Genomic DNA, 14,169 nt, shown 5'->3' with positions numbered 1-14,169 from the left:
CTGTATATTTGTGTGCATGTATTGAGGCAAAGTATAATAATAAAATCACATTTAAAAATTTCATAATTTTTTGGACATATAAAAAAGTGAAATTCTAGTAATTTATGCAAGCCAATTGTGGATTAGAGAGATTTTACTTTCAATCATTCTCATAAAAACTTGGCCAATAACTTAATGGGTCCAAACTACACATATCAAATTCATTGCATATATTGGACAGGCCTCAGGTTTGATTGTACCCTACATTCCAAACACCTGTCAACATAACTTGGCAAAATTGACTATATATACAATGTGTGTATGTATATACATACCAAGGGTATCTATGCATTATTTAAAGGGGATGGTCAATAAGTTCTCATAAAAACTAAATTTTCAATACAGATTTTGTACAAGTAACCATGGAAATGTGAATTATGTAACACATCACATGTCAATGCACAAGGTGAACATGTATGCAATCCAGTAATTAATTTCTTTTTAACACTGAAGTAAACTTAACACCCTGAATATTCTTGAGGCTTATATCTCACTTTTTGAGATCCTCTAAGCATTTTGAACTCAGCGAGGCGCGACAACAAGTAAGTACTGCCACTATCAACTTAAAGTTAGTGGTCATAGGCCATGGATAAAAAAAATTAGGTTGACACACCGGACTCACATAAGTACAAATGTCAGAGGTATCCTCTTGTCACAGGTATCAACTTACCTGCAGTAGGCAGGATACAGGAAACCAAATAATGCACAGAGGAATGAAGCACCATATCCGATTACTAAATAGATAGCGGACAACGCTACCACACCTGTAAATAAGTGAGACACAATTATATAATCAATCTTGTTTCACTTCAATAAACCGGATTCGGCTGATACCCGTCCTGGGCGATCTCATGGAAAATTTTAGTGGCGATGTTTTGGCAGATATTACAAAGCTCCTCTAGTCTGAAAAAAAAACAACCTGCGCTGATAAAAGTGGAGAAAAAACAATGATGACGGTCTTAACACCCATAATGTTTGTTCTCTGTCTGCATTGCATTTCAGACAAAAAGTTCAAGATCAGTAAACAAGAAATTGGCGAACTGAAACGTCTCTTGCATTTTACGTGCGACATGATTATTACAAAAAAAGCAGCCATGTACGTTCTATAAATCTAACCTTCCACACATAATCTTGTATTGACATGTTTTTTGTTACAAAAAAAAGACGCTGCCTTTCAGTTAACTCTTCGTGTTCATGGTATTTGTGACAGTTAAGATTTTTTGAACAAATGATAAGTACAAATGAGATATGGTTTTAAGAAACTAACGGCCATGTGCAAAGTCACATGACACATTGTATTAGGTTTCTAGACACCCCCAATCTAGACGGCGAAGTCTACGAAGAACGCATTTTCTTTTTTTTTCCCACAATGCAAAATAAATGGATAACTCTTTAAATACAGCAAATTGGAGAAAATTTTGGGGGAAAAAATACTTTTTGGTTCAAAAAAGTAGGGATATGAGCAAAAAAAAAAAAAAATATTCCAATTTTGCCGAAAAATAACAGGTCAGGTTACCAGAAACACAATTTTTTTTTTTCGAACTGCACTTTTCAGGGCCATTACATCCTATGAATAAGTATACCATGAGAAAATCTTTGTGTCATGTTTTCTCAAATTATTTTTAGCGTCAAATTGCGGTCTGTTAAAATGTTAGTTGGTTCAGACAGGTAATGTGTGAACCAAAACATAGTTAGGATGTCCAGGGTATCAGCCGAATCCAGTACATTTTGTACACCTTTCAATAGAAAGAATTGAACTTTAGTAAAGAGAAACTTATATAATTTATGACTGCCCCTACACTATACCACTAACCCTTTACAGAACAGTTGAGTTTGGTGTGTATACAATATTTGATCTGTTTATGATGAAAACTATTAAAGTAATATTGTAATGATCCAAGGCATGTATAATATAATGAATGAAATTTTAAGTTTATGTGGCTTCTATTGGTGTAAGCTACTACGGAGAAAATACGTTTCACTTCCATTGGATATGAGCAAAGTCAATTCACTTTTATTGGATATGGAGTCAATACAGAGCAAAGTCAATTCACTTTCATTGGATATGGAGTTAATACAGAGCAAAGACAATTCACTTTCATTGGATATGGAGTTAATACTGAGCAAAGTCAATTCACTTTCATTGGATATGGAGTTAATACAGAGGAAAGTCAATTCACTTTCATTGGATATGGAGTTAATACAGAGCAAAGTCAATTCACTTTTATTGGATATGGAGTTAATACAGAGCAAAGACAATTCATTTTCATTGGATATGGAGTTAATACAGAGCAAAGTCAATTCACTTTCATTGGATATGGAGTTAATACAGAGGAAAGTCAATTCACTTTCATTGGATATGGAGTTAATACAGAGCAAAGTCAATTCACTTTTATTGGATATGGAGTTAATACAGAGCAAAGACAATTCATTTTCATTGGATATGGAGTTAATACAGAGCAAAGTCAATTCACTTTCATTGGATATGGAGTTAATACAGAGCAAAGTCAATTCACTTTCATTGGATATGGAGTTAATACAGAGCAAAGTCAATTCACTTTTATTGGATATGGAGTTAATACAGAGCAAAGTCAATTCACTTTCATTGGATATGGAGTTAATACAGAGCAAAGACATTTCGCTATCATTGGATATGGAGTTAAAACAGAGCAAAGACAATTCACTTTCATTGGATATGGAGTTAATACAGAGCAAAGTCAATTCACTTTCATTGGATATGGAGTTAATACAGAGCAAAGACAATTCCCTTTTATTGGATATGGAGTTAATAGAGAGCAAAGTCAATTCACTTTCATTGGATATGGAGTTAATACAGAGCAAAGTCAATTCACTTTCATTGGATATGGAGTTAATACAGAGCAAAGACAATTCCCTTTTATTGGATATGGAGTTAATAGAGAGCAAAGTCAATTCACTTTCATTGGATATGGAGTTAATACAGAGCAAAGACAATTCACTTTCATTGGATATGGAGTTAATACAGAGCAAAGTCAATTCACTTTCATTGGATATGGAGTTAATACAGAGCAAAGTCAATTCACTTTTATTGGATAAGGAGTTAATACAGAGCAAAGACAATTCACTTTCATTGGATATGGAGTTAATACAGAGCAAAGACAATTCACTTTCATTGGATATGGAGTTAATACAGAGCAAAGACAATTCACTTTCATTGGATATCGAGTTAATACAGAGCAAAGTCAATTCACTTTCATTGGATATCGAGTTAATACAGAGCAAAGACAATTCATTTTCATTGGATATGGAGTTAATACAGAGCAAAGTCAATTCACTTTCATTGGATATGGAGTTAATACAGAGCAAAGTCAATTCACTTTCATTGGATATGGAGTTAATACAGAGCAAAGTCAATTCACTTTTATTGGATATGTTGTTAATACAGAGCAAAGTCAATTCACTTTCATTGGATATGGAGTTAATACAGAGCAAAGACATTTCGCTATCATTGGATATGGAGTTAAAACAGAGCAAAGACAATTCACTTTCATTGGATATGGAGTTAATACAGAGCAAAGTCAATTCACTTTCATTGGATATGGAGTTAATACAGGGCAAAGACAATTCACTTTCATTGGATATGGAGTTAATATAGAGCAAAGTCAATTCACTTTCATTGGATATGGAGTTAATACAGAGCAAAGACAATTCACTTTCATTGGATATGGAGTTAATAGAGAGCAAAGTCAATTCATTTTCATTGGATATGGGGTTAATACAGAGCAAAGACAATTCACTTTCATTGGATATGGAATTAATACAGAGCAAAGACAATTCACTTTCATTGGATATGGAGTTAATACAGAGCAAAGTTAATTCACTTTCATTGGATATGGAGTTAATACAGAGCAAAGTCAATTCACTTTCATTGGATATGGAGTTAATACAGCAAAGTCAATTCATGTCATTGGATATGGAGTTAAAACAGAGCAAAGACAATTCACTTTCATTGGATATGGAGTTAATACAGAGCAAAGTTAATTCACTTTCATTGGATATGGAGTTAATACAGAGCAAAGTCAATTCACTTTCATTGGATATGGAGTTAATACAGCAAAGTCAATTCATGTCATTGGATATGGAGTTAAAACAGAGCAAAGACAATTCACTTTCATTGGATATGGAGTTAAAACAGAGCAAAGACAATTCACTTTCATTAGATATGGAGTTAATACAGAGCAAAGACAATTCCCTTTTATTGGATATGGAGTTAATACAGAGCAAAGTTAATTCACTTTCATTGGATATGGAGTTAATACAGAGCAAAGTCAATTCACTTTCATTGGATATGGAGTTAATACAGCAAAGACAATTCACTTTCATTGGATATGGAGTTAAAACAGAGCAAAGACAATTCACTTTCATTGGATATGGAGTTAAAACAGAGCAAAGACAATTCACTTTCATTGGATATGGAGTTAATACAGAGCAAAGACAATTCCCTTTTATTGGATATGGAGTTAATACAGAGCAAAGTCAATTCACTTTCATTGGATATGGAGTTAATACAGAGCAAAGTCAATTCATTTTCCTTGGATATGGAGTTAATACAGAGCAAAGTCAATTCACTTTCATTGGATATGGAGTTAATACAGAGCAAAGACAATTCACTTTCATTGGATATGGAGTTAATACAGAGCAAAGTCAATTCACTTTCATTGGATATGGAGTTAATACAGAGCAAAGTCAATTCACTTTCATTGGATATGGAGTTAATACAGAGCAAAGACAATTCACTTTCATTGGATATGGAGTTAATATAGAGCAAAGTCAATTCACTTTCATTGGATATGGAGTTAATACAGAGCAAAGACAATTCACTTTCATTGGATATGGAGTTAATATAGAGCAAAGTCAGTTCACTTTCATTGGATATGGAGTTAAAACAGAGCAAAGACAATTCACTTTCATTGGATATGGAGTTAATATAGAGCAAAGTCAATTCACTTTCATTGGATATGGAGTTAATACAGAGCAAAGACAATTCACTTTCATTGGATATGGAGTTAATATAGAGCAAAGTCAATTCAATTTCATTGGATATGGAGTTAATACAGAGCAAAGACAATTCACTTTCATTGGATATGGAATTAATACAGAGCAAAGACAATTCACTTTCATTAGATATGGAGTTAATACAGAGCAAAGACAATTCACTTTCATTGGATATGGAATTAATACAGAGCAAAGACAATTCACTTTCATTGGATATGGAGTTAATACAGAGCAAAGTTAATTCACTTTCATTGGATATGGAATTAATACAGAGCAAAGACAATTCACTTTCATTGGATATGGAGTTAATACAGAGCAAAGTTAATTCACTTTCATTGGATATGGAGTTAATACAGAGCAAAGTCAATTCACTTTTATTGGATATGTTGTTAATACAGAGCAAAGTCAATTCACTTTCATTGGATATGGAGTTAATACAGAGCAAAGACATTTCGCTATCATTGGATATGGAGTTAAAACAGAGCAAAGACAATTCACTTTCATTGGATATGGAGTTAATATAGAGCAAAGTCAATTCACTTTCATTGGATATGGAGTTAATACAGAGCAAAGACAATTCACTTTCATTGGATATGGAGTTAATATAGAGCAAAGTCAATTCACTTTCATTGGATATGGAGTTAATACAGAGCAAAGACAATTCACTTTCATTGGATATGGAGTTAATAGAGAGCAAAGTCAATTCATTTTCATTGGATATGGGGTTAATACAGAGCAAAGACAATTCACTTTCATTGGATATGGAATTAATACAGAGCAAAGACAATTCACTTTCATTGGATATGGAGTTAATACAGAGCAAAGTTAATTCACTTTCATTGGATATGGAGTTAATACAGAGCAAAGTCAATTCACTTTCATTGGATATGGAGTTAATACAGCAAAGTCAATTCATGTCATTGGATATGGAGTTAAAACAGAGCAAAGACAATTCACTTTCATTGGATATGGAGTTAATACAGAGCAAAGTTAATTCACTTTCATTGGATATGGAGTTAATACAGAGCAAAGTCAATTCACTTTCATTGGATATGGAGTTAATACAGCAAAGTCAATTCATGTCATTGGATATGGAGTTAATACAGAGCAAAGACAATTCCCTTTTATTGGATATGGAGTTAATACAGAGCAAAGTTAATTCACTTTCATTGGATATGGAGTTAATACAGAGCAAAGTCAATTCACTTTCATTGGATATGGAGTTAATACAGCAAAGTCAATTCATGTCATTGGATATGGAGTTAAAACAGAGCAAAGACAATTCACTTTCATTGGATATGGAGTTAAAACAGAGCAAAGACAATTCACTTTCATTGGATATGGAGTTAAAACAGAGCAAAGACAATTCACTTTCATTGGATATGGAGTTAATACAGAGCAAAGACAATTCCCTTTTATTGGATATGGAGTTAATACAGAGCAAAGTCAATTCACTTTCATTGGATATGGAGTTAATACAGAGCAAAGTCAATTCATTTTCCTTGGATATGGAGTTAATACAGAGCAAAGTCAATTCACTTTCATTGGATATGGAGTTAAAACAGAGCAAAGTCAATTCACTTTCATTGGATATGGAGTTAATACAGAGCAAAGACAATTCACTTTCATTGGATATGGAGTTAATACAGAGCAAAGTCAATTCACTTTCATTGGATATGGAGTTAATACAGAGCAAAGTCAATTCACTTTCATTGGATATGGAGTTAATACAGAGCAAAGACAATTCACTTTCATTGGATATGGAGTTAATATAGAGCAAAGTCAATTCACTTTCATTGGATATGGAGTTAATACAGAGCAAAGACAATTCACTTTCATTGGATATGGAGTTAATATAGAGCAAAGTCAGTTCACTTTCATTGGATATGGAGTTAAAACAGAGCAAAGTCAATTCACTTTCATTGGATATGGAGTTAATATAGAGCAAAGTCAATTCACTTTCATTGGATATGGAGTTAATACAGAGCAAAGACAATTCACTTTCATTGGATATGGAGTTAATACAGAGCAAAGACAATTCACTTTCATTGGATATGGAGTTAATATAGAGCAAAGTCAATTCAATTTCATTGGATATGGAGTTAATACAGAGCAAAGACAATTCACTTTCATTGGATATGGAATTAATACAGAGCAAAGACAATTCACTTTCATTGGATATGGAGTTAAAACAGAGCAAAGACAATTCACTTTCATTGGATATGGAGTGAATACAGAGCAAAGACAATTCACTTTCATTAGATATGGAGTTAATACAGAGCAAAGACAATTCACTTTCATTGGATATGGAATTAATACAGAGCAAAGACAATTCACTTTCATTGGATATGGAGTTAATACAGAGCAAAGTTAATTCACTTTCATTGGATATGGAGTTAATACAGAGCAAAGACATTTCGCTATCATTGGATATGGAGTTAAAACAGAGCAAAGACAATTCACTTTCATTGGATATGGAGTTAATATAGAGCAAAGTCAATTCACTTTCATTGGATATGGAGTTAATACACAGCAAAGACAATTCACTTTCATTGGATATGGAGTTAATATAGAGCAAAGACAATTCCCTTTCATTGGATATGGAGTTAAAACAGAGCAAAGACAATTCACTTTCATTGGATATGGAGTTAAAACAGAGCAAAGACAATTCACTTTCATTGGATATGGAGTTAATACAGAGCAAAGTCAATTCACTTTCATTGGATATGGAGTTAATACAGAGCAAAGTCAATTCATTTTCCTTGGATATGGAGTTAATACAGAGCAAAGTCAATTCACTTTCATTGGATATGGAGTTAAAACAGAGCAAAGACAATTCCCTTTCATTGGATATGGAGTTAAAACAGAGCAAAGACAATTCACTTTCATTGGATATGGAGTTAAAACAGAGCAAAGACAATTCACTTTCATTGGATATGGAGTTAATACAGAGCAAAGACAATTCCCTTTCACTGGATATGGAGTTAATACAGAGCAAAGACAATTCACTTTCATTGGATATGGAGTTAATACAGAGCAAAGTCAATTCATTTTCCTTGGATATGGAGTTAATACAGAGCAAAGTCAATTCACTTTCATTGGATATGGAGTTAAAACAGAGCAAAGTCAATTCACTTTCATTGGATATGGAGTTAATACAGAGCAAAGACAATTCACTTTCATTGGATATGGAGTTAATACAGAGCAAAGTCAATTCACTTTCATTGGATATGGAGTTAATACAGAGCAAAGTCAATTCACTTTCATTGGATATGGAGTTAATACAGAGCAAAGACAATTCACTTTCATTGGATATGGAGTTAATACAGAGCAAAGACAATTCATTTTCATTGGATATGGAGTTAATACAGAGCAAAGACAATTCACTTTCATTGGATATGGAATTAATACAGAGCAAAGACAATTCACTTTCATTGGATATGGAATTAATACAGAGCAAAGACAATTCACTTTCATTGGATATGGAGTTAAAACAGAGCAAAGACAATTCACTTTCATTGGATATGGAATTAATACAGAGCAAAGACAATTCACTTTCATTGGATATGGCGTTAATACAGAGCAAAGACAATTCACTTTCATTGGATATGGAGCTAAAACAGAGCAAAGACAATTCACTTTCATTGGATATGGAGTTAGTACAGCAAAGTCAATTCACTTTTATTGGATATGGAGTTAATATAGAGCAAAGACAATTCACTTTCATTGGATATGGAGTTAATACAGAGCAAAGACAATTCCCTTTCACTGGATATGGAGTTAATACGGAGCAAAGACAATTCCCTTTCATTGGATATGGAGTTAATACAGAGCAAAGTCAAGTCACTTTCATTGGATATGGAGTTAATACAGAGCAAAGTCAATTCACTTTCATTGGATATGGGGTTAATACAGAGCAAAGACATTTCGCTACCATTGGATATGGAGTTAATATAGAGCAAAGTCAGTTCACTTTCATTGGATATGGAGTTAAAACAGAGCAAAGTCAATTCACTTTCATTGGATATGGAGTTAATATAGAGCAAAGTCAATTCACTTTCATTGGATATGGAGTTAATACAGAGCAAAGACAATTCACTTTCATTGGATATGGAGTTAATACAGAGCAAAGACAATTCACTTTCATTGGATATGGAGTTAATATAGAGCAAAGTCAATTCAATTTCATTGGATATGGAGTTAATACAGAGCAAAGACAATTCACTTTCATTGGATATGGAATTAATACAGAGCAAAGACAATTCACTTTCATTGGATATGGAGTTAAAACAGAGCAAAGACAATTCACTTTCATTGGATATGGAGTGAATACAGAGCAAAGACAATTCACTTTCATTAGATATGGAGTTAATACAGAGCAAAGACAATTCACTTTCATTGGATATGGAATTAATACAGAGCAAAGACAATTCACTTTCATTGGATATGGAGTTAATACAGAGCAAAGTTAATTCACTTTCATTGGATATGGAGTTAATACAGAGCAAAGACATTTCGCTATCATTGGATATGGAGTTAAAACAGAGCAAAGACAATTCACTTTCATTGGATATGGAGTTAATATAGAGCAAAGTCAATTCACTTTCATTGGATATGGAGTTAATACACAGCAAAGACAATTCACTTTCATTGGATATGGAGTTAATATAGAGCAAAGACAATTCCCTTTCATTGGATATGGAGTTAAAACAGAGCAAAGACAATTCACTTTCATTGGATATGGAGTTAAAACAGAGCAAAGACAATTCACTTTCATTGGATATGGAGTTAATACAGAGCAAAGTCAATTCACTTTCATTGGATATGGAGTTAATACAGAGCAAAGTCAATTCATTTTCCTTGGATATGGAGTTAATACAGAGCAAAGTCAATTCACTTTCATTGGATATGGAGTTAAAACAGAGCAAAGACAATTCCCTTTCATTGGATATGGAGTTAAAACAGAGCAAAGACAATTCACTTTCATTGGATATGGAGTTAAAACAGAGCAAAGACAATTCACTTTCATTGGATATGGAGTTAATACAGAGCAAAGACAATTCCCTTTCACTGGATATGGAGTTAATACAGAGCAAAGACAATTCACTTTCATTGGATATGGAGTTAATACAGAGCAAAGTCAATTCATTTTCCTTGGATATGGAGTTAATACAGAGCAAAGTCAATTCACTTTCATTGGATATGGAGTTAAAACAGAGCAAAGTCAATTCACTTTCATTGGATATGGAGTTAATACAGAGCAAAGACAATTCACTTTCATTGGATATGGAGTTAATACAGAGCAAAGTCAATTCACTTTCATTGGATATGGAGTTAATACAGAGCAAAGTCAATTCACTTTCATTGGATATGGAGTTAATACAGAGCAAAGACAATTCACTTTCATTGGATATGGAGTTAATATAGAGCAAAGACAATTCATTTTCATTGGATATGGAGTTAATACAGAGCAAAGACAATTCACTTTCATTGGATATGGAATTAATACAGAGCAAAGACAATTCACTTTCATTGGATATGGAATTAATACAGAGCAAAGACAATTCACTTTCATTGGATATGGAGTTAAAACAGAGCAAAGACAATTCACTTTCATTGGATATGGAATTAATACAGAGCAAAGACAATTCACTTTCATTGGATATGGCGTTAATACAGAGCAAAGACAATTCACTTTCATTGGATATGGAGCTAAAACAGAGCAAAGACAATTCACTTTCATTGGATATGGAGTTAGTACAGCAAAGTCAATTCACTTTTATTGGATATGGAGTTAATATAGAGCAAAGACAATTCACTTTCATTGGATATGGAGTTAATACAGAGCAAAGACAATTCCCTTTCACTGGATATGGAGTTAATACGGAGCAAAGACAATTCCCTTTCATTGGATATGGAGTTAATACAGAGCAAAGTCAAGTCACTTTCATTGGATATGGAGTTAATACAGAGCAAAGTCAATTCACTTTCATTGGATATGGGGTTAATACAGAGCAAAGACATTTCGCTACCATTGGATATGGAGTTAAAACAGAGCAAAGACAATTCACTTTCATTGGATATGGAGTTAATATAGAGCAAAGTCAATTCACTTTCATTGGATATGGAGTTAATACAGAGCAAAGTTAATTCACTTTCATTGGATATGGAGTTAATACAGAGCAAAGTCAATTCACTTTCATTGGATATGGAGTTAATACAGAGCAAAGTCAATTCACTTTTATTGGATATGGAGTTAATACAGAGCAAAGACAATTCACTTTCATTGGATATGGAGTTAATACAGAGCAAAGTCAATTCACTTTCATTGGATATGGAGTTAATACAGAGCAAAGTCAATTCACTTTCATTGGATATGGAGTTAATACAGAGCAAAGACAATTCACTTTCATTGGATATGGAGTTAATATAGAGCAAAGTCAATTCACTTTCATTGGATATGGAGTTAAAACAGAGCAAAGACAATTCACTTTCATTGGATATGGAGTTAATACAGAGCAAAGACAATTCCCTTTTATTGGATATGGAGTTAATACAGAGCAAAGTCAATTCACTTTCATTGGATATGGAGTTAATACAGAGCAAAGTCAATTCATTTTCCTTGGATATGGAGTTAATACAGAGCAAAGTCAATTCACTTTCATTGGATATGGAGTTAAAACAGAGCAAAGACAATTCCCTTTCATTGGATATGGAGTTAAAACAGAGCAAAGACAATTCACTTTCATTGGATATGGAGTTAAAACAGAGCAAAGACAATTCACTTTCATTGGATATGGAGTTAATACAGAGCAAAGACAATTCCCTTTTATTGGATATGGAGTTAATACAGAGCAAAGTCAATTCACTTTCATTGGATATGGAGTTAATACAGAGCAAAGTCAATTCATTTTCCTTGGATATGGAGTTAATACAGAGCAAAGACAATTCACTTTCATTGGATATGGAGTTAATATAGAGCAAAGTCAATTCACTTTCATTGGATATGGAGTTAATATAGAGCAAAGTCAATTCACTTTCATTGGATATGGAGTTAAACAGAACAAAGACAATTCACTTTCATTGGATATGGAGTTAATACAGAGCAAAGTCAATTCATTTTCATTGGATATGGAGTTAATACAGAGCAAAGACAATTCACTTTCATTGGATATGGAGTTAATACAGAGCAAAGACAATTCACTTTCATTGGATATGGAGTTAATACAGAGCAAAGACAATTCCCTTTCACTGGATATGGAGTTAATACAGAGCAAAGACAATTCACTTTCATTGGATATGGAGTTAATACAGAGCAAAGTCAATTCACTTTCATTGGATATGGGGTTAATACAGAGCAAAGACATTTCGCTATCATTGGATATGGAGTTAAAACAGAGCAAAGACAATTCATTTTCATTGGATATGATGTTAATATAGCGCAAAGTCAATTCACTTTCATTGGATATGGAGTTAATACAGAGCAAAGACAATTCACTTTCATTGGATATGGAGTTAATATAGAGCAAAGTCAATTCATTTTCATTGGATATGGAGTTAATACAGAGCAAAGACAATTCACTTTCATTGGATATGGAATTAATACAGAGCAAAGACAATTCACTTTCATTGGATATGGAGTTAATACAGAGCAAAGTTAATTCACTTTCATTGAATATGGAGTTAAAACAGAGCAAAGACAATTCACTTTCATTGGATATGGAATTAATACAGAGCAAAGACAATTCACTTTCATTGGATATGGAGTTAATACAGAGCAAAGTTAATTCACTTTCATTGGATATGGAGTTAAAACAGAGCAAAGACAATTCACTTTCATTGGATATGGAGTTAAAACAGAGCAAAGACAATTCACTTTCATTGGATATGGAGTTAAAACAGAGCAAAGACAATTCACTTTCATTGGATATGGAATTAATACAGAGCAAAGTCAATTCACTTTCATTGGATATGGAGTTAAAACAGAGCAAAGACAATTCACTTTCATTGGATATGGAGTTAATACAGAGCAAAGTCAATTCACTTTCATTGGATATGGAGTTAATACAGAGCAAAGACAATTCACTTTCATTGGATATGGAGTTAAAACAGCAAAGACAATTCACTTTCATTGGATATGGAGTTAATATAGAGCAAAGTCAATTCATTTTCATTGGATATGGAGTTAATACAGAGCAAAGACAATTCACTTTCATTGGATATGGAGTTAAAACAGAGCAAAGACAATTCACTTTCATTGGATATGGAGTTAATACAGAGCAAAGTCAATTCATTTTCATTGGATATGGAGTTAATACAGAGCAAAGACAATTCACTTTCATTGGATATGGAGTTAATACAGAGCAAAGACAATTCACTTTCATTGGATATGGAGTTAATACAGAGCAAAGACAATTCACTTTCATTGGATATGGAGTTAAAACAGAGCAAAGACAATTCACTTTCATTGGATATGGAGTTAAAACAGCAAAGACAATTCACTTTCATTGGATATGGAGTTAATATAGAGCAAAGTCAATTCATTTTCATTGGATATGGAGTTAATACAGAGCAAAGACAATTCACTTTCATTGGATATGGAGCTAAAACAGAGCAAAGACAATTCACTTTCATTGGATATGGAGTTAGTACAGCAAAGTCAATTCACTTTTATTGGATATGGAGTTAATATAGAGCAAAGACAATTCACTTTCATTGGATATGGAGTTAATACAGAGCAAAGACAATTCACTTTCATTGGATATGGAGTTAATATAGAGCAAAGTCAATTCACTTTCATTGGATATGGAGTTAAAACAGAGCAAAGACAATTCACTTTCATTGGATATGGAGTTAATACAGAGCAAAGACAATTCCCTTTTATTGGATATGGAGTTAATACAGAGCAAAGTCAATTCACTTTCATTGGATATGGAGTTAATACAGAGCAAAGTCAATTCATTTTCCTTGGATATGGAGTTAATACAGAGCAAAGTCAATTCACTTTCATTGGATATGGAGTTAAAACAGAGCAAAGACAATTCCCTTTCATTGGATATGGAGTTAAAACAGAGCAAAGACAATTCACTTTCATTG

General features: G+C 33.1%; 1 protein-coding gene across 2 annotated transcripts in view; it reads right to left on the bottom strand.

The window, feature by feature from the left end:
* LOC100371177 (receptor expression-enhancing protein 5-like) overlaps window positions 1–14,169 on the bottom strand; it is a 39,183-nt gene that overhangs the window by 15,217 nt on the left and 9,797 nt on the right. For both annotated transcript variants that reach the window (XM_085507285.1, XM_085507286.1), the window contains exon 2: window positions 710–803. In XM_085507285.1, the coding sequence (XP_085363411.1) occupies window positions 710–803 (94 nt within the window). The remainder of the gene's footprint in view (window positions 1–709; window positions 804–14,169) is intronic.

The sequence above is a fragment of the Saccoglossus kowalevskii genome, chromosome 13 (assembly GCF_978046115.1).
Source record: "Saccoglossus kowalevskii chromosome 13, keSacKowa6.1, whole genome shotgun sequence".
Classification (NCBI taxonomy): domain Eukaryota; kingdom Metazoa; phylum Hemichordata; class Enteropneusta; family Harrimaniidae; genus Saccoglossus; species Saccoglossus kowalevskii.
The sequence above is the reverse complement of the archived record's forward strand: the minus strand, read 5'-3'. Positions and strand labels throughout refer to the sequence as shown.